General features: G+C 48.5%; 4 protein-coding genes across 9 annotated transcripts in view; 3 read left to right on the top strand and 1 right to left on the bottom strand.

Annotated features, from left to right (window-relative positions):
- The first annotated feature begins 140 nt into the window (after nt 1-140).
- tnnc2.2 (troponin C2, fast skeletal type, tandem duplicate 2) lies at nt 141-3,010 on the top strand. Its single transcript, XM_056423704.1, has 6 exons — nt 141-250; nt 958-1,009; nt 1,174-1,317; nt 1,897-2,011; nt 2,116-2,252; nt 2,530-3,010. The coding sequence occupies exons 1-6, from the start codon at nt 248-250 to the stop codon at nt 2,559-2,561; spliced, it is 483 nt and encodes a 160-aa protein (XP_056279679.1). The 5' UTR covers nt 141-247; the 3' UTR covers nt 2,562-3,010.
- A 445-nt stretch (nt 3,011-3,455) lies between these two features.
- On the bottom strand, nt 3,456-4,171 carry taf13 (TATA-box binding protein associated factor 13). 2 transcript variants are annotated; one of them, XM_056421985.1, is made up of 2 exons: nt 4,086-4,171; nt 3,456-3,983 (listed from the first exon to the last, which is right to left on the bottom strand). In XM_056421985.1, exon 2 carries the CDS (start codon nt 3,980-3,982, stop codon nt 3,593-3,595), a length of 390 nt encoding a protein of 129 aa, XP_056277960.1. In that variant the 5' UTR covers nt 3,983; nt 4,086-4,171; the 3' UTR covers nt 3,456-3,592. The 2 variants fall into 2 exon arrangements, with proteins under 2 accessions (XP_056277960.1, XP_056277962.1); XM_056421987.1 differs by having other exon boundaries at nt 3,456-3,986; nt 4,086-4,169.
- A 604-nt stretch (nt 4,172-4,775) lies between these two features.
- Nucleotides 4,776-14,199, top strand: slc35c2 (solute carrier family 35 member C2). Its single transcript, XM_056421972.1, has 11 exons — nt 4,776-4,951; nt 5,404-5,625; nt 5,854-6,004; nt 6,355-6,418; nt 6,514-6,586; nt 7,429-7,597; nt 7,702-7,785; nt 9,234-9,409; nt 9,661-9,790; nt 9,892-10,066; nt 13,362-14,199. Exons 2-10 carry the CDS (start codon nt 5,515-5,517, stop codon nt 10,029-10,031), a joined length of 1,098 nt encoding a protein of 365 aa, XP_056277947.1. The 5' UTR covers nt 4,776-4,951; nt 5,404-5,514; the 3' UTR covers nt 10,032-10,066; nt 13,362-14,199.
- A 1,077-nt stretch (nt 14,200-15,276) lies between these two features.
- LOC130198882 (collagen alpha-1(XX) chain) overlaps nt 15,277-19,462 on the top strand; it is a 43,314-nt gene continuing 39,128 nt past the window's right edge. For 2 of the 5 annotated variants that reach the window (XM_056421949.1, XM_056421946.1), the window contains exons 1-3: nt 15,277-15,542; nt 18,391-18,496; nt 19,319-19,423. In XM_056421949.1, coding sequence (XP_056277924.1) covers nt 18,439-18,496; nt 19,319-19,423 — 163 coding nt within the window. In that variant the 5' untranslated portion in view covers nt 15,277-15,542; nt 18,391-18,438. Of the gene's footprint in view, nt 15,543-17,873; nt 18,497-19,318; nt 19,424-19,462 lie in introns of those variants that run through there. The other 3 variants (XM_056421948.1, XM_056421950.1, XM_056421947.1) reach the window with 3 other exon arrangements.

Here is a 19,462-nt window from a genome sequence, read left to right as displayed (position 1 = left end):
CCCCACTCAGAGGACCGAGGTGCTTCTCCCCTCCAAAATGTGATTGGCTTGCCGTGGCCCCAGAACCCTAAAAGTTCACGATACTAAATCTGGAGGAAGGGGGCGTGGCCTGGCCGTCCCGTTTAAAGTGTGTCTGAATCTTCACTTCGCGTCTAGTCTCTCTGTTGGGGTGCACGCGGATTGACCACCTGTTTTTTTGGCATTTTTTCCTTGGATATCTGGGAAGGGAAAAAGCTAATCCACAAACATGGTAAGAGCACGAAAGAGTCAAACAAATAAAAAGTGTGTGTCTCAAACCAGCTGCTCGTTGTCAGGCAGATAACGAGAGGATGATTTATGGGTAATAGACATAACAGTCTTCCATTAGTTTTATAAGATGTCGGGAAGCATGTTTTCCTTCCGGTGAGCCTGCCAGCTTCAAACTGCTTTTCTTCTTTTTATTTCACCCAATGCTCCATTTTTATAGTTTTATATATTTACACTTCGTTTTAGTTTATTTAAATATAATTCATAATTAAAAGGCATTAGAGTCCGCCGTCTGTCGCTGCTGGAGGTGGACCGGGGCTCCGGGGCTCCGGGGCTCCGGGCTCCGGGCCAGCGGGGGGGCTGCGCTGAGGCGACAGATTCCCGGGGATTAGGTGTCTGCGCGCCATATACAGAGATCCTAATGGGTTGAGCCTGGAAATAGCCGGAGTCACTTTTCACTGAGCTCGAGATGCGCAACGCACGACGTCCATGCAACAAGCATGACGTCATCAGCTACACAGTCCATGATCACATTCTTGTCATCTGTAGAACTTCCTCTGCCTTTAAGCTTCTGGTGATGTTGTGAACGCGGACAATGCTGTTAGTAATATTCCTTAAAACATATAAATGTGATGTTGGCTCAGCTGTGTGTGGTTTTAGTGTCATCCTCATGAGGTCACGTGTGTAGTAAGTGAGTCTGTTTTCTTCCAGACTGACGCGCAACAAGAGGCCCGCTCCTTCCTGAGCGATGAGATGCTGTCCGGTGAGTATCGCGTTACTTTAGCATGCACGTTACCGGAACCAGTGATGTCATGGAGTACCAATCAAATGGCTCTAATTCCACCAGCTGGTGAAGAAAGGGCTTATTGTTGTCATCATCGTGGTGACACAATACGTCTCCTCCTCTTCCTCCTCCTCCTCCTCCAGAGTTCAAGGCCGCCTTCGACATGTTCGACACTGACGGCGGCGGTGACATCAGCACCAAGGAGCTGGGTCAGGTGATGAGGATGCTGGGCCAGAACCCCACGAGAGAGGAGCTGGATGAGATCATCGAGGAGGTGGATGAGGACGGTGAGCGACGTGATGACACGGCGGTGGCCCACGTCGTGCGCAATCAAGAGCTATTATTGTTCCACGTCTGTGATTCGGCGTTGCTTCTGCGCGCATGCGTAAAGAGAGAGCATGTACCTCCCCCCCATCAGCAGACAATTCATCTTGATTTTGCTTTCAATTATACATTTAATTATATTATAATGATGGGGAATAACTTATCTTCACGTGTTTCCTTTTGTGCGTATAGCTGTGCGTAAAAGACGACAGCGCATATGCGCAATGAGAGAATATACTGACCCCATCAGCAGACACTTTGTGTTAATTTTGCTTTCAATTATACAAATACAAATATAATGATGATCGGGAATAACTTACCATGTGTTTCCTTTTATTGTTCGTGCGTAAAGCTGTGCGTAAAAGACGACAGCGCACATGCGCAACGAGAGACTATAGCTACTGACCCCATCAGCAGACACGTTGTCCCGGTTTTGCTTTAATTATACAAATCATGATGATTATAATATATCATGAATAACGTATCCCCCTGTGTTCCCTGTGCTCCGTATAATCGGTTACATGGCTCCTTTGCGCCCTCAGCCAGCGGCACCATCGACTTCGAGGAGTTCTTGGTCATGATGGTGAGGCTGCTGAAGGAGGACCAGGCCGGCAAGAGCGAGGAAGAGTTGGCGGAGTGCTTCCGTATCTTCGACAAGTGCGTCACGCCGGCCACATTAGAGCGTGGTGTTCACGCAGTGATACTCTGACATCGGTATATGTGTGTTGTTTGCTCACGGTTGTGTATACTTGCGCGCGCAGGAACGGCGACGGCTACATCGACAGAGAGGAGTTCGCCCAGATCATCCGCAGCACCGGAGAGCCCGTCTCAGAGGACGAGATCGACGAGCTGATGAAGGACGGAGACAAGAACTCAGACGGCATGCTGGACTTTGACGGTATATACATGGAGCATGATGATGATGATGATGAAGATGATGACGATGATGGACGTGTTATGGCGTCACGTCTAGGATTTAATTTGAAAGGTTTATATATCATTCTTAGCCTGATTGAACATTTTATTACTTTGTTTAAATGTATTGAAAGATATAAATTTATAAATAAATATAAACAGAATTAAACCATCAAAACCTGGAGTCACACAATGTTCATCTTTCTGTTGTGGAAGTCACTGCGGTTTGTAACCGGTCTCATCTCTCTTGTCTTTCCCAGAATTCCTCAAGATGATGGAGAATGTGCAGTAAAATTCAGAAAGACATTGGAAAGTGGACATTCCTCCTCCACCTCCTCTTCATCCTCCCTGTGAACTCCCCATTCTGAATCCCCCTCCCCAAACTCACCCCCTCCTGTCCACTGCCTCTTCTCTCCACCCGTACAGACATCCTGAACAGACAGCTAGGGCACTCGGCAGGGGTCACTGGGGGTCACTCACTCGCTCTCTTGTGAATGCACCCCGTGGATACTGAGCTGAGACCCCCCCCCCCTAAAGATCTGATCTAGATCTGGATGGATCGGCGGCCTGTCACCTGCTGCTTAGACCGCCTCAGTCAACCACTCCACTGTACAAAGACGTAACTCGCTTGAACAGAATAAATTAATTAACTCATGCTCACTTGTAGTTGGTCTGTCATATTTATGGTCCGTGTACAAAAAAATGTTTTGAGGAATATCAATAAAAGCTGTTTGTTTCTTATTTTTGTCCATCTTGTTTGAAGAAAATTGCTCTTTTTCTTCTTCCCCAAGGAGACGCAGCAGCCTGGGAAAGTGACGTCATCGTGCAGTTTAATACGTGTTCAAGCACGCGCCGTTCTCAAATGTCATGTATTATCTATAAAATGTCAGGAAACAGTAAAGTCTTTCCATCACAGGTTATCCATAAAAGAGGAAATATTTTACTGTTTGGTCCAACTATAGCTCTCCTCTCAGTATTACATTTGCAATTGACCAAGAAGCAAACATTTGCATTATAAGAAAATAAAGTAGCTGGTATTTACTCAAATATATATAAATCCACCATGTTGAGGTAAGACACGACTGTGGCTCATGCAATGAACCTGCAGCTCTGAGACTGTAAACATCAGTCTACATCCGGGTAACGTTGCCCTACTCTGGTACCAGAAAGGAGCAGACTGGGCGCGTTGAACAGATATGAGACTTTATTGACACAGACACCATAACAACTAACAAAGCAATTTAACATTTTAGTTTAACAATTTAAAACGGGGGGGGGGGGGAACAGCCAAATTAGAAGTGGTAAATAAGACAAGCGGGTGTGTTATGAGCCGTAGTTGGCCTCGTCGAAGGCTTTGCGGGCTCTCTTCAGCTCCTCGTTCATGGTCAGCAGGTCTTTGACTCGGGCGAACTTCCGGGGGTCCTTCCGGATGAGGAAGACGATGTCCTCCACCTGCACGCGGCCCTGGCGCCCGATGGACATGGCCTTGTGGGTCATCTCCGTGATGAACTCGATCACCAGGTCCTCCAGGATGTCCACGGACTCCGTGTACGGGTTCTGGTCGTCCCCGAAGCCGTACATCATGCACCGGAGCTCCTTGGAGAAGAGCCGCTTCCGCTTCCCGTGGCCGCCGGCGTCCACGTCGCCGGACCCGTCGCCGAACCCGTCGTCCAACTCCTCGTCGTACCCGGCCTCGTCCTCCTCCTCCGCCATTCTGCTGATGAAGAAGACAAGAGAAACACGCGGGGGACGGGTTTCACGGTTACACCTGTCCGCGGAGCAGCTAACGTGCGGCTACGCGGACTACTTTACTCACTCAGCGCAGGGACACACGGAGCTTTGTTGACTTCCGCTTCTTCTTCTTCGGTTTCCTCGACGGCGGAAGTAGTTCAGAGAGAACAATATGTAGCTGTAGGAAATACTGCCCCCTTGTGGTCAAATTCCTTCAACTCTGTTACTCCTCCGGAGTCATTTCTGCACAAAGTTACACACGAAGTACGTCATCAGCCAACAGGTAGGTTGGTGAATCTCATGGCGAACGCACGCGCGCGCTCGCTTTTGTTGTTGTTTCTGAATGCACGTGTGAGAATATTTGGAGACAAAGAAAGAGGCCGAACTCAGTTTAAAGAGACGTGAGTTTAACGTGCGCGCGCATCTATCGTTTCACCGTCCAGCGTTGCAAATTCACTAAACTGTTCCCGCGCATGCGCGTATGTGTGTCCGCTTGATTATTATAGATTCGCGGCGCTTCGCGCGTCTTGTGCTTGTAACAGCTCCACCGCTCGTGATGTTTAACGGGGGCAACTCAAACAGAAAGTGCACGCGCATTGAATCGCGCTTAACGCGCACTCGAGCCGGGTCGAAAAGTTCCAACGCGCGTGACTTGTAGATGGAGAAATAAACGCGCTCGCGACCAAGTGGAGCGTTTTGTCGCCTGGAGTTCGGCGCGAGAGCGCGCGCGGGGTGGAGAGAGACGACACGTGACGTCACAGTTACACTGTCACCAGTTGCAGAGCGCGCGAGCGGTGCTTTAAGGCAACGAGAGGCCTGCGCGAGCGAAGCGGCGTGGATAACCGATTAATGAGGAACGGTTAATGGTTTTACTTAACACGCTAATGGTGGTAAAGCTGGCGGACTGAGAGGAAACAACCCGACCTTCAAACTGAGCCAAACTACCATATGGTGAGTGATGCTGAGCTCATCACCGACAGTTAGGGTACTGCTGTCTGATTAAGAAGGTGTCTTCCTGCTTGATACTAGTTAGTTAACGCTAACTAGTTAGCTAGTTAGTTGTCGAGTTAGTCGGTGAACGGTTGTCAGTATTAGCTGACGTGGTCTAGCGGCTAACGGAAGCAGCTGGTCGTCTAACCCAAGCTAATGTTACAATTAAGCTCACATAGTTAGCTTGTTTATAACTATTCTGCTTTATAATTACTCTAATTAAATAATCCAAAGCCTAACCGTGTGTCTCTGTCTGTCTCTGATTCTGTATTTCTCTGCTTGTACTATTTGTTTAACTGTTTGTTACACGTCATGTTTTGTATGTATTGCATGTTTTGTCCTGTCTGGACCCCAGGAAGTTCAGCTAACGGGGATCCAAACTCCACTAACCACGTCCCTCTCTTCTCCTGAAGGAATCCGCTGTGGGTGTCAGGACCGGGTGCAGATCCAGTTGGGAGAGGACCTCTCTATGGTAGCCGCCGCCACGCCTTCTCTGGACCGCTGCTCCTGGCCTGCAGGCCAGCATGGCGTGCCCCGTCCAGTTCTTCTGCCGGGGGCTTCGCGCCGTTGGATTAGTCCTCCTTTACTACGTCTTCTCCATCGGCATCACCTTCTATAACAAATGGCTGATGAAGGTAAGCCACGGGGTTCTTGAAGCGGCGAGACGGTTCGGTTTCTCTGCTCGGACACGCGTGGGTTCCCTCGGGATGATTAACGCACGTTACCTTTTTATAGCGTTTGTGTCGTGGGGTATTAACTCGGGTGTCTTAGGGTTCAGGACCCTGAGACACTGGAGCATCTCGCTCCCCCTGTTCCATCCTGGGTGACCCTATCCGACCCATTTCTCTCTTCTTCTTTTTTAGGGCTTCCGCTACCCCCTCTTCATGACGTTAGTTCACCTCGCCATCAACTTCTGCCTGGCGGCCCTGACGCGGCGGGCCATGCAGTGCTGGGCGGGGAAACCCCGCATCCTTCTGAGCTGGAAGGACTACCTCCGTAAAGTGTTTCCCACATGTGAGACGGCACCGCAGAGTTTTACCCGACAATGTCAAGAACCAATCAGCTCTTATCACCTTCACTCACTGACGAGGCTTTCAGAGCAGAGTACTTTGACCATTACAGCACACCGAGGAGATAGTTGAAGAGTCTAGACACTTTGGACTGGACTACTCATTTTGTGTTTAATCAGCAGACAACACGTGTAGCTTTCCACCCTAAAGCCTCAAATGAGTCACCGGTATTCAGTTAAATGTGACATATTTTGAATTATTACAAAGCACATCTTTATTCTCAACATAGTGGAGCAAGGACATCGTTTTGTACATCTTCTTTTGTCTGATAAAAGTCCTAAATTCTGTCTCCAGCCTTGGCAACAGCTCTGGATATTGGGCTTTCCAACTGGAGCTTCCTCTTCATCACCATCAGCTTGTGAGTTTCAAATAGAGGATACGAACTCACGGTATTACCCAGTTATTGGATTGTTCCCTTCTTATGCGCGGCTCTTTATTTTCTTGTCCTTCCAGGTACACCATGACCAAGTCTTCATCGGTGCTCTTTATCCTCTTCTTCTCCCTGGTTTTTAAACTAGAGGAGCCGGTGAGTGACACACAACTTCAACGACATTGTGTGGAAAAGGAAACCCATCGTAGCGGTGACGTGAAATGATTTCGTCCTGACGTAAAAAACAAAAAAGGCCACAAGAAAGATATTTAAATACATCCTTTTGCTTCCCTGTTTATAATTATTACAGTGCCACAGATACATGTATGTTCCCTGTGATTCTCTTTGGTGAAAGTTGATCAAGATTAAGTAGAGACATCCGTGTCTTTCTTATTCTAACATAGAGTTGCGTAACTAAATTAAGCGCCAGTAGTTTGTTCAGCGGGACTCCTCCCTCCCTTGGGGCGAACTCTTTGAAGGCAAAATGTTTCATTTAGGCTTTTATTTAATGAGAATGCATAAAATGCAAATAATGGATCCTTCCGCTGTCTGTAATTTGGGCAATATTTAAAGTGATGCGCTCATTTAACTCAAAATGATCATGACTTGCAAACATGTTTTGGGATGTCTCGCTAATTCGTTAATAGATATTATATTAATGCTGGATTATTCTATAATAGCAAGCTGATGCAAGCTAAACGGATCCCATTATTTATTGTTTGTTATCATGAACAGAAGAGCTGAGCAACGCCGACGTGGCAGCCAAAGGAAATATAATACATGTAATGAAATGAGTACATGATAGTCACAAATATATATGTATATCTTTAACGTTGTTATTTACATCCATCAGGATCCTTTTGACCTTTTCTCTTCTAATTTTTCTCTGGTCATTTTTATTCTGCTTTTTCTAATCTGTATTTCTCATCATTTTGTCATCTTCCATTCTTTTTTCCTGTTGTGTCCCTCTCTCTCTCTCTTCCATCCCTTTCCACCAGAACCCGTTCCTGATCCTGGTGGTCCTGCTGATCGCCAGCGGTCTGTTCATGTTTACGTTCGAGTCGGCCCAGTTCAACCTAGAGGGCTTCACCATGGTGCTGCTGGCCTCCTTCATTGGGGGGATCCGCTGGACGCTCACGCAGGTCCTCATGCAGAAAGCAGAGCTGGGTCCGTGTTCAGTGGCAACCCGGAATAAAAATGAACAAGTGATGACGTGCGGGGACTTCTTCAAAGGTCTAGAAGCTCATGACCGCATGTTCCTCCTCTTCCAGGCCTCCAGAACCCGATAGATGCTTTGTACCACCTCCTGCCGCTCATGTTCATCGGCCTCTTCCCCCTCTTCCTGTACAATGAAGGTGAGTCTCACTCTGTGACATCATCACTCTGTTGTCTCTGTGGTAAACTGAAACTCAGCAGGATGGCTCAAGATGTCATAGACCCCCCCCCCCCTTCAGTACATTACATGCACATATTCAAGTGCAGGAATACTATTTTAAATGACCTCTGTTGGAGAATGTCTTATTTTTAATTTATTTTTCATCAGGAAAACATTTCTCCACATCGTCGATCATTTTATTGGGTGATTTGATATTTAACATTTCTCAGTTGTATTGAAGACAATATTCATATCAATTGCAGTCTCACATGCCTGTCGTGACCCCGTCACTGTGGTCTCTTGGAGGTTTAGTCAAACATGTCCAGTTCTAAATGTGAAAGGTTATTTATTTATAAACATAAATCAATATATACGTTCCTTGTCCAAAACCCATTTGTATGTTCACAAAAAATGAAAGGAATACAAACACATTGTCACCTGCTTCCCACAAACTGTGCGCTTGTCAATCTAGCAACACCTGACCCCCGAGTGCTCCCCCTGATTACATTGGCCTCTGTCTTACTTGACATTGGCCCTACGCCCCCTAGTGGCGGAGGGCCAACAAACGAAACAAACAAAGTGGCTCCTACGACGCTGATATTCAGTGACGTCTTGTCGGAGCTCTTTGTTACACCGACGGACACAAACACCACATCCTGAAAACATCGGAGGCGTCGCACTGCTGTGCAAACATATCAGCGCCCAACTGCCCGCCGGCCTGTTTGACCTCCATGTTTACTCCTCTTGGGGAGTTGGGTGAACACAGCTCCCATTGTGTTTCCTGCTCTACCCCTCGCTGCATGTTTCTGATTCCCCGTGAACGAGGACAATGCGTCACCTGTTGAGTCTCAGGCATGTCGGACACGACTCCGCCCTAAATGTCATGATATTCCTACGTGTCTTTCCTCTTGCTTCCCAAAGGGGACGCCGATGTGACGAGTAGCTGCAGATCAGTTCTCGGCTCTTTGCGCTCCAATAATCATCACGTGACCCTGACTGTTAACGCGATTATGATCCTAGTGTTAAGATGATAAAGATGGAGAGTCATGTTAGTCACGGGGCCACCAGGGGAGGAACACCTGAATCCAGCTAGGACTCTTGTCTAGAGATGCAACTAACCATTATTTTAATAGTCGATTATTTTTTTGATGAATCAGATTTTTAAAAACTATTAATTTCCAACCCTTTATTCAAAAACATAACTGACAAAGCTTTACGAGCGTGAGTTAGTTTACTCACCTGACTATTTGGGGTTTATTGGCGTCGGCTAGGGGGCGGGGCTTATCAGTCTCCAAGCGGTCTCAATGTAAACAACGTGTCTGTCTTAGTACATGCAGAAACCCTTCAGCTCAGGTCACCCTGGAACATGAATGGACATGTTTAACCAACCCAGGGAAACATCATGGTGGATGTCCGTCTCGTTCCCAGGGCTCAGCCTCAGTAACTCGGAGAAGCTGTTCCGGGCGACGGAGCTCTCGCCCGTCCTGTACACGCTGCTCACGCTGACCGCCGGCGGGCTGCTGGCCTTCGGCCTCTGCTTCTCCGAGTTCCTGCTCGTGTCGCGGACCTCCAGCCTCACGCTCTCCATCTCGGGGATCTTTAAGGTAACTTTGAAAAATCGTTAAAAACTTTCTTTTTCGTACCCGGTCGGTCACAGGAAGCCGACAACGCTAGAGAGCGTGAGACGTGGTGTGTTTTTGGTTCAGGCTCAGCTTCAATCTGATTGGACGAGCTTTGAAACGTCATCTTTCCGGCCGCCTTTTTGTGTTCGGCTGCGTGACGAACTCCAAGTCTTCGTCGGGCCTCGTGTGACTGACTTCTCCTCCGTGCTGCGTGTTGTCTGGCGTCCTCGCAGGAGGTGTGCACTCTGATTCTGGCAGCCGCTGTGATGGGAGACCGAATGAGCGTCTTCAACTGGCTGGGCTTCTCCGTCTGCCTGAGCGGCATCTCGCTGCACGTCGGACTCAAGGTGTACGCTTCCAAAAGTAGGGCTTCTGTTTCCGTCCTCGCGGATCATTCCGGTGTCGTCTCCGTCGTGAAATGAAAGGACGTCAGCAGACTGAGGATGTGTTGCGTGTCCCTCCAGACAAGAGTCCGTCTCTACGGCAGCTCAAGAGCACCGAGCTGGAGTTCCCGTTGCTGCGGCACGGCAGAGACGACGGGCGAGACTCGGCAGCCGAGTTCGACAACGACGAAGACGAGGAGCAGGAAATCACTCTGCACTGAAGACACGCCGGCACCCCTCACACCTGGGCCTTCAGGTGGGTCTGAACCGCTCTGACAGCTTTGGACACAGCTGGGACAGAAACACTGCCCCCAGGAGAGGACGCTCTCTGCCTCTAGTCATGTCTCTGGTCATGTCTCTGGTCATGTCTCTGGTCATGTCTCTGGTCATGTCTCTAGTCATGTCTCTGGTCATGTCTCTAGTCATGTCTCTGGTCATGTCTCTAGTCATGTCTCTGGTCATGTCTCTAGTCATGTCTCTGGTCATGTCTCTGGTCATGTCTCTGGTCATGTCTCTAGTCATGTCTCTAGTCATGTCTCTAGTCATGTCTCTGGTCATGTCTCTGGTCATGTCTCTAGTCATGTCTCTGGTCATGTCTCTGGTCATGTCTCTGGTCATGTCTCTGGTCATGTCTCTGGTCATGTCTCTGGTCATGTCTCTGGTCATGTCTCTGGTCATGTCTCTGGTCATGTCTCTGGTCATGTCTCTGGTCATGTCTCTGGTCATGTCTCTAGTCATGTCTCTGGTCATGTCTCTGGTCATGTCTCTAGTCATGTCTCTGGTCATGTCTCTGGTCATGTCTCTGGTCATGTCTCTAGTCATGTCTCTAGTCATGTCTCTAGTCATGTCTCTAGTCATGTCTCTGGTCATGTCTCTGGTCATGTCTCTGGTCATGTCTCTGGTCATGTCTCTAGTCATGTCTCTGGTCATGTCTCTGGTCATGTCTCTGGTCATGTCTCTAGTCATGTCTCTGGTCATGTCTCTGGTCATGTCTCTAGTCATGTCTCTGGTCATGTCTCTAGTCATGTCTCTGGTCATGTCTCTAGTCATGTCTCTGGTCATGTCTCTGGTCTCTGGTCATGTCTCTAGTCATGTCTCTGGTCATGTCTCTAGTCATGTCTCTGGTCATGTCTCTGGTCATGTCTCTAGTCATGTCTCTAGTCATGTCTCTGGTCATGTCTCTAGTCTCTGGTCATGTCTCTAGTCATGTCTCTAGTCATGTCTCTGGTCATGTCTCTGGTCTCTGGTCATGTCTCTAGTCATGTCTCTGGTCATGTCTCTAGTCATGTCTCTAGTCATGTCTCTGGTCATGTCTCTGGTCATGTCTCTGGTCATGTCTCTAGTCATGTCTCTAGTCTCTGGTCATGTCTCTAGTCTCTGGTCATGTCTCTAGTCATGTCTCTGGTCATGTCTCTGGTCATGTCTCTAGTCATGTCTCTGGTCATGTCTCTAGTCATGTCTCTGGTCATGTCTCTGGTCATGTCTCTAGTCATGTCTCTAGTCATGTCTCTGGTCATGTCTCTAGTCATGTCTCTAGTCATGTCTCTAGTCATGTCTCTAGTCATGTCTTTGGTCATGTCTCTGGTCATGTCTCTGGTCATGTCTCTGGTCATGTCTCTGGTCATGTCTCTAGTCATGTCTCTAGTCATGTCTCTAGTCATGTCTCTGGTCATGTCTCTGGTCATGTCTCTGGTCATGTCTCTGGTCATGTCTCTAGTCATGTCTCTGGTCATGTCTCTGGTCATGTCTCTAGTCATGTCTCTAGTCATGTCTCTAGTCATGTCTCTGGTCATGTCTCTAGTCATGTCTCTAGTCATGTCTCTGGTCATGTCTCTAGTCATGTCTCTAGTCATGTCTCTAGTCATGTCTCTGGTCTCTGGTCATGTCTCTAGTCATGTCTCTGGTCATGTCTCTGGTCATGTCTCTAGTCATGTCTCTGGTCATGTCTCTAGTCTCTGGTCATGTCTCTAGTCATGTCTCTAGTCATGTCTCTGGTCATGTCTCTGGTCATGTCTCTAGTCATGTCTCTGGTCATGTCTCTAGTCATGTCTCTGGTCATGTCTCTGGTCATGTCTCTAGTCATATCTCTGGTCTCTGGTCATGTCTCTAGTCATGTCTCTGGTCATGTCTCTAGTCATGTCTCTGGTCATGTCTCTAGTCATGTCTCTGGTCATGTCTCTAGTCATGTCTCTGGTCATGTCTCTAGTCATGTCTCTAGTCATGTCTCTAGTCATGTCTCTGGTCATGTCTCTAGTCATGTCTCTAGTCATGTCTCTGGTCATGTCTCTAGTCATGTCTCTGGTCATGTCTCTAGTCATGTCTCTGGTCATGTCTCTAGTCTCTAGTCATGTCTCTGGTCATGTCTCTGGTCATGTCTCTAGTCATGGCTCTGGTCATGTCTCTAGTCATGTCTCTAGTCATGTCTCTGGTCATGTCTCTGGTCATGTCTCTAGTCATGTCTCTAGTCATGTCTCTAGTCATGTCTCTGGTCATGTCTCTGGTCATGTCTCTAGTCATGTCTATAGTCATGTCTCTGGTCATGTCTCTAGTCATGTCTATAGTCATGTCTCTAGTCATGTCTCTGGTCATGTCTCTAGTCATGTCTCTGGTCATGTCTCTAGTCATGTCTCTAGTCTCTGGTCATGTCTCTAGTCATGTCTCTGGTCATGTCTCTAGTCTCTGGTCATGTCTCTGGTCATGTCTCTAGTCATGTCTCTAGTCATGTCTCTGGTCATGTCTCTAGTCATGTCTCTAGTCATGTCTCTAGTCATGTCTCTAGTCATGTCTCTAGTCATGTCTCTAGTCTCTGGTCATGTCTCTAGTCATGTCTCTAGTCATGTCTCTAGTCATGTCTCTAGTCATGTCTCTGGTCATGTCTCTGGTCATGTCTCTAGTCATGTCTCTGGTCATGTCTCTGGTCATGTCTCTAGTCATGTCTCTAGTCATGTCTCTAGTCTCTGGTCATGTCTCTGGTCATGTCTCTAGTCATGTCTCTAGTCATGTCTCTGGTCATGTCTCTAGTCATGTCTATAGTCATGTCTCTAGTCTCTGGTCATGTCTCTAGTCATGTCTCTGGTCATGTCTCTAGTCATGTCTCTAGTCATGTCTCTAGTCATGTCTCTAGTCTCTGGTCATGTCTCTAGTCATGTCTCTAGTCATGTCTCTAGTCTCTGGTCATGTCTCTAGTCATGTCTCTAGTCATGTATCTAGTCATGTCTCTAGTCTCTAGTCATGTCTCTAGTCATGTCTCTAGTCAGTGTCAGTGCAGTGTGATATATGGGAGAGAGCGAGTTGAAGAAGACTTTCAGGTTCTTTTCTTTGCTCGTCACACTTTGTGCCAATGTACAGGGCGGGTTGTGGCTTTCTGTTTGGGAACCGAGGGACACCTGTAGGGATGTGTTTGGAGGTGTCCGGTTTGGGATACATGTCCGATAACTCAATGCTATCCCTCTTTTGGATGATGGAATTTATTTCCCATAAAAAGTATCCTGCGTGTAAATGTATTTTAATAGATGTGTCGTTCCTCTGCTGCTCTTCTCTCTGGGCTACAGCCTCATCCCAGAACCATGAAGGAGGTGCGTCAAGTAGCAATTATTACCATTATCAAAAACGTCTGCAGGTAATTTTCTTGATTACGAATGAAGTAAAGACACAACTACCACACGTCACAATGCTCTAACCCCTGAGTTCAGGTGTGTCTCAAAACCCAAAGATAATCAGGTACTCTCCTTTAGAGAGAGAACGCTCACATGTTTATAGAAGCTGCCACATTTCAGACGCTTTTGTCCTCAAAAGACACATTTATTATCAAATGAATTGCTGGTTGAATTGTAATGTCCAACTAAAAATGAATGAATGGCAGGTTTGAATATGTTTTTATGGTGTTTTTTTGGTTATTGGGACACACAATATAATGTTGACTCCAGGTTATTTCAAAAGCTGGTTGTTGTCAGCGTGTTGCAGACTCTGTGACCTGCAATGAGCTCACATTGCAGAGCGGTAGCAAATGAAATGATTCAACGGGGTTATTACGGTCCTACAGCCGCCAAAGATACAGGACGCCTCGTCCGTTATTGTCGGGGCGTTTGATTCATTGATGTCGATAGAATTTCAACAATTAAACAAAATGTTTTTTAAGGAAAGGACCCAGCGAGCTTCAGGATGGAGACGGTTCACATAGGATCTATTTATTGTTATAAGACGTGATTTTCGCGACGGTGAAGACCTCGATGTGCCTTGTTCTACGTCAGAGATGTTCTCTGAATGCATCACAAAGGGATCTGACCGTGGAGCTGAAGTTCTTCAGTTTGAAACCTTTGTCAAATTTTATTGTTTTTTTCTTCTGTATGAAATGCAGCTCTGTTGAGAAATAAAGTGAAAAGAAAACAACACGTTTCATGTCAGAATAAATGTGGGTTATAATAAATGTGGGGGTAATCAATAATAAATGTGGAATAATAAATGTGTGTTATTAATAATATTACATATGGAATAATAATAAATGTGGCATAATAATAAATGCCTACAAATTGGAGGTGGTTAGAGAGCCATGCACCTCTGGCCTGCATGGTTTGCTCTGCTGTGGGGGCTCCTGTAGTCCTCTGGGGGGCTCATGGAGGGCTCTTGTAGTCCTCTGGGGGGCTCCTGTAGTCCTCTGGAGGGCTCTTTTAGTCCTCATGGAGGGCTCCAGTAGTCCTCTGGAGGACTCTTGTAGTCCTCTGGGGGGCTCCTGTAGTCCTCTGGGGGTCTCTTGTAGTCCTCTGGAGGGCTCCTGTAGTCCTCTGGAGGGCTCCTGTAGTCCTCTGGAGGGCTCTTGTAGTCCTCTGGGGGCTCTTGTAGTCCTCTGGAGGGCTCCTGTAGTCCTGGATGGCTCTTGTAGTCCTCTGGGGGGCTCCTGTAGTCCTCTGGAGGGCTCCTGTAGTCCTCTGGGGGTCTCTTGTAGTCCTCATGGAGGGCTCTTGTAGTCCTCTGGAGGGCTCCTGTAGTCCTCTGGAGGGCTCTTGTAGTCCTCTGGAGGCTCCTGTAGTCCTCTGGAGGCTCCTGTAGTCCTCTGGGGCTCTTGTAGTCCTCTGGAGGGCTCCTGTAGTCCTCTGGGGGTCTCCTGTAGTCCTCTGGGGGGTTCCTGTAGTCCTCATGGAGGGCTCCTGTAGTCCTCATGGAGGGCTCTTGTAGTCCTCTGGAGGGCTCCTGTAGTCCTCTGGAGGCCTCTTGTAGTCCTCTGGGGGTCTCCTGTAGTCCTCTGGGGGGTTCCTGTAGTCCTCTGGGGGGCTCCTGTAGTCCTCTGGGGGGTTCCTGTAGTCCTCTGGGGGGTTCTTGTAGTCCTCTGGGGGTCTCCTGTAGTCCTCTGGGGGGTTCCTGTAGTCCTCTGGAGGGCTCCTGTAGTCCTCTGGGGGGTTCCTGTAGTCCTCTGGAGGGCTCCTGTAGTCCTCTGGGGGGCTCTTGTAGTCCTCTGGAGGCCTCTTGTAGTCCTCTGGGGGGTTCCTGTAGTCCTCTGGGGGGTTCCTGTAGTCCTCTGGAGGGCTCCTGTAGTCCTCTGGGGGGCTCTTGTAGTCCTCTCTGGAGGGCCACGCCCGCGCCGGGGCAGCAGGAGGTGCCTTGCTTCTCGGATTTCAGCCCGGAGGAGTTGAGCTCTGATGTGGAGAGGAGCCTCACAGCGGAGCGGAACTGGTGCGTGTGGACATCCCCCTCCGGTCTCTCTCTGAAGGAATACCGTAGACTCACCTCACCGCCAGGTAAGACCTCACCTGTCGACACAATAAGCTTCATTAATATACAGAAATATTAGCTGAATACATGTATGTGTGCGTCGTGGATCTTCTCTGGAGTCCCTCGGGGCTCAGACTAAAGTAGCGCGATATCTTGAAAGTTGAGTTGCCGTCTATTGTTTGAAACTGTTGTACCTGAGGAAGAGGACTCCGAATCATACAGCTAACTACACAGCTTACACGTATTTAAAAAAACATTGACTATTGTATCCAGATGGGCATTTTACGCACAAGCGACGCGCAAATGTAACGTGATTTAAAAACAACGACGCAACCAGCCGCATTGAGCTCAAAGGAAACTACAAGCTACACACTTTGTCAAGTCCAATGTGTGTGTGTGTGTGTGTGTGTGTGTGTGTGTGTGTGTGTGTGTGTGTGTGTGTGTGTGTGTGTGTGTGTGTGTGTGTGTGTGTGTGTGTGTGTGTGTGTGTGTGTGTGTGTGTGTGTGTGTGTGTGTGTGTGTGTGTGTGTGTGTGTGTGACTCTTCGTTCACCAGCAGCCATCTGGGTACTGGTGAGGGTTCACCGTAGTTCATCATTTCCCCCCCCTGGTGAGGTCACTCAAAGGTCACGCAGGTCGCCTGAAGGCGTCAGGGGAAGGATGGCTTGGGAACACTTTGTTTCCCTGGATAACGACATCAGTGTTTAATAAGGAATCCAACGCCTTTTGCAATGGACGTGGTTCATTCTTACAAAGATACATCCACTAAGTGAGATAAAAGTGCTATATAATACCCCCCCCCCCCTTCCTCCAATGCACAGAGGAAAAAGAGATCTGAATGCCGTCTTGTTCTCTCAGCCTGACAGACGTGGAGATAGAGATGTCTGAAGCTCAGAGACTTGGCAACCTTCGGGCAGGCAGGTACACGCGGAACACCACAGAAACGTACCACAGGAGCTCCGTGGTTACGTCACGGCTGGAGGTTCCTCGCTCGCCTCAGCCGGGGTCACGAGGTCCCACATAAAAGCCTCCGCAATACAATCACAATAAATAAAGCAAAACTTGTGGAATGACATGGATTAAAGCAACAGAACAGCACATCAGGCATGTGATTGGTGAGTCCCTCCTCCGCCGCCATGGAACCCTCACTTAACCGAGCCTGGTGGTTTGTTGTTGTTGTGAACGCGTGTCTGGACATCACTCGTCTGGCCTGTAGCAGACGGCTAATGGAGGCTCAGCGCAGCGTTCGGGTTCACAGAACACCAGAGACGGTGGTCTGGAGGTCTGGTGGTCTGGAGGTCTGGTGGTCTGGAGGTCTGGAGGTCTGGTGGTCTGGAGGTCTGGTGGTCTGGAGGTCTGGTGGTCTGGAGGTCTGGTGGTCTGGTGGTCTGGAGGTCTGGTGGTCTGGAGGTCTGGTGGTCTGGAGGTCTGGTGGTCTGGTGGTCTGGAGGTCTGGTGGTCTGGAGGTCTGGAGGTCTGGTGGTCTGGAGGTCTGGTGGTCTGGAGGTCTGGTGGTCTGGAGGTCTGGAGGTCTGGTGGTCTGGTGGTCTGGAGGTCTGGTGGTCTGGAGGTCTGGAGGTCTGGTGGTCTGGAGGTCTGGAGGTCTGGAGGTCTGGTGGTCTGGTGGTCTGGAGGTCTGGAGGTCTGGAGGCCGGCGGCCGACACAACTCCTCCTGCGGATCGTTCACCCTTCACATCCTTTAATCTGTGGCGGTTCGTTAAACTTTAACTTCTTGGAGTCCATCCTTTTGAAATAGAGACGGTCACGGTCGTCCCCGGAAACGCAAATGATTCCTAAACATCGGGTCTGTACACAAATATACAGTAAAACAGAAAAATAAAGGTTCTTAAATGGTTCTTTAAAGGGCTTTTAGGTTCTACCAAGATCCATCACCTACTGAAAAATGGTGCCTTAAAGAACCATTTTTTAAGCTTCTATGAGGCACATTTATAGGTTCTTTAAAGAACTCTTTAAGGAAATGGTTCTTTAGTGAACCCTGGTTTGAAAGGTTCTGTGAGGAACCAGAAATGTTGGCTTTGAAGAACCATTTTTTAAGGTTCCTTGAGACACCTTTATAGGTTATTTAAAGAACTCTTTAAGGGAATGGTTCTTTAGAGAACCCTGGTTTGAAGGTTCTTTGTGGAACCAGAAATGGTTCTTCTCTGGCTTCACTCTGAAGCACCGTTTCCGGGTCCAGATGGCCCCTCCGTGTTCCTGTGCACCAGAGGAACAACAGATGATGTAACAGGAGAAGCCTCACATGGTGTGTGTGAGCCGGTCAGTGGACACGGAGCGGAGCAGCCGGAGGCTGAGCGGTCAGAGCGAGCTGTGCTAGTTTAGGGCCTCTCGAAGCGCTGCGTGTTCAGCCTTGTGTGTGTGTGTGTGTGTGTCACTATCTGTGTGAAGTTTAAGGTCTCTAATGGGGCCCTGAAAGCACCTGTCGTCAGCCATAAAAGAGTTCCCATGGGAAAACCTTTTTACGACCCAGTAAACATTTCAGAAATGCCTGAATAATTTTTTATGATGCTGCTGATTGTTTTAATTTTTTAATGGTTCATCGGTTTGTGAAATATCCCCAAGAAGTCAAAATTCCGTCATTTGTCCTAAACACAAATATTCAATAGTCTGTCGGTGAGAAGAAGCAGAAGCAGCACATTTCAACATTCGAGAAGCTGGAAGCATTTTTTTTGTCACGTGTTGCTCTAAAAAATCATTAAATGATTTCTCAATTTTTATATATTGTTGCTGTTGTTGTTAATTTTCCGTCCCTTGAAAGGGTTTTATTCCCACGTAGCATTTAAGCTCTAAATATAATAAACCAAAACATGTATCGAAAGGAATAAGCATGTGAGATGTTGTTTTCCATGTTTCTAGGCTCCACTCATCACCTCCTTGCGTCCTCCTCCTCCTCCTCTCAGGCTCATGCTGTGCTTCCTGCTCGGCGTCTTCCTGCTGCTGTCCTCGGGGGTCCATGGCCAAGGTAGACTTTCATGACCAGTTGTGTAACCGCTTGACTCCTAACAGGCCTCATGTCTCAGGGCGGCGGGTCCTCGTACTTCAAAGGACGCATTATTTTAGAGCTGAACTAAAGACGGCGATGGCGGCGACCAGCTGCTCTCGTCCTCCTCGGAGCACAACGCCGCCCCTCGCTGCCCGCCTGCGTGGAAAGGTTGTTGTTGTTGTTCGTGGGTCTGTGAGACCTTGACCTCGGTCCCTCTAAATCCCCGTCAGACCCTGATCTGATCTCCTGCCAAGCCCCCAAGAGGATGAGGACCCTCCAGAGGCCCCAGAACACACACACACACACATGCTCGTCAGAATAGAATCTGAGGGTCATGCATCCGTCCGTCCCCCCCCTCTTCCTCTCCATCCATTACCCTGCCCCACATACTACATAGTAAACCCAGACACACTGTAACTCTGTGCTGCTCCTCTGACACGACCTTTGACCCCTCCAGTGTCCACCCAGCGTCCTGTTCCTGTCTCTGTGCAGACGGGAGGACAGGCCGTGCTTTGATGAGCGGAGGGGCAGCTGGAGGGAGGGATGGAGACATGAAAGACGCTGCTTGTTGGGGAGCCCCTAGTGGAACATTATGTAAATCAAAGTCGGGAAACAAGAGACGGATTTGATTTTGGGAGAAGGAAGTGAGAGGGGCGACTCGGAGAGGAGCGAAGAAAGCTTGTTTCTGTGATCTTTGAGAGGCCGGCAACTGTCAGGCTGTCCTCTGAACACACACACACACACACACACACACATTAGGAAACCTGAATTTCTTTCCTTGTCTGTCCCGTGACCTTGAAGGTCGCCTGAAGCTGACGGTCCTGTCTGAGGACCGGCTGCAGATGAAATGGAAGGAGGCCGACGGGCCGGTTCAGGGCTACAAGGTCCGAGTGAGACCCATCTCAGGTGAGACGCTCCTCTCCTTTGAGGTTAATCGTATCCCAG

The sequence above is a fragment of the Pseudoliparis swirei genome, chromosome 9 (assembly GCF_029220125.1).
Source record: "Pseudoliparis swirei isolate HS2019 ecotype Mariana Trench chromosome 9, NWPU_hadal_v1, whole genome shotgun sequence".
NCBI classification, from domain to species: Eukaryota; Metazoa; Chordata; class Actinopteri; order Perciformes; family Liparidae; genus Pseudoliparis; species Pseudoliparis swirei.
Note: the sequence above shows the minus strand (reverse complement) of the source record. Positions and strands in the feature narration are given on the sequence as shown.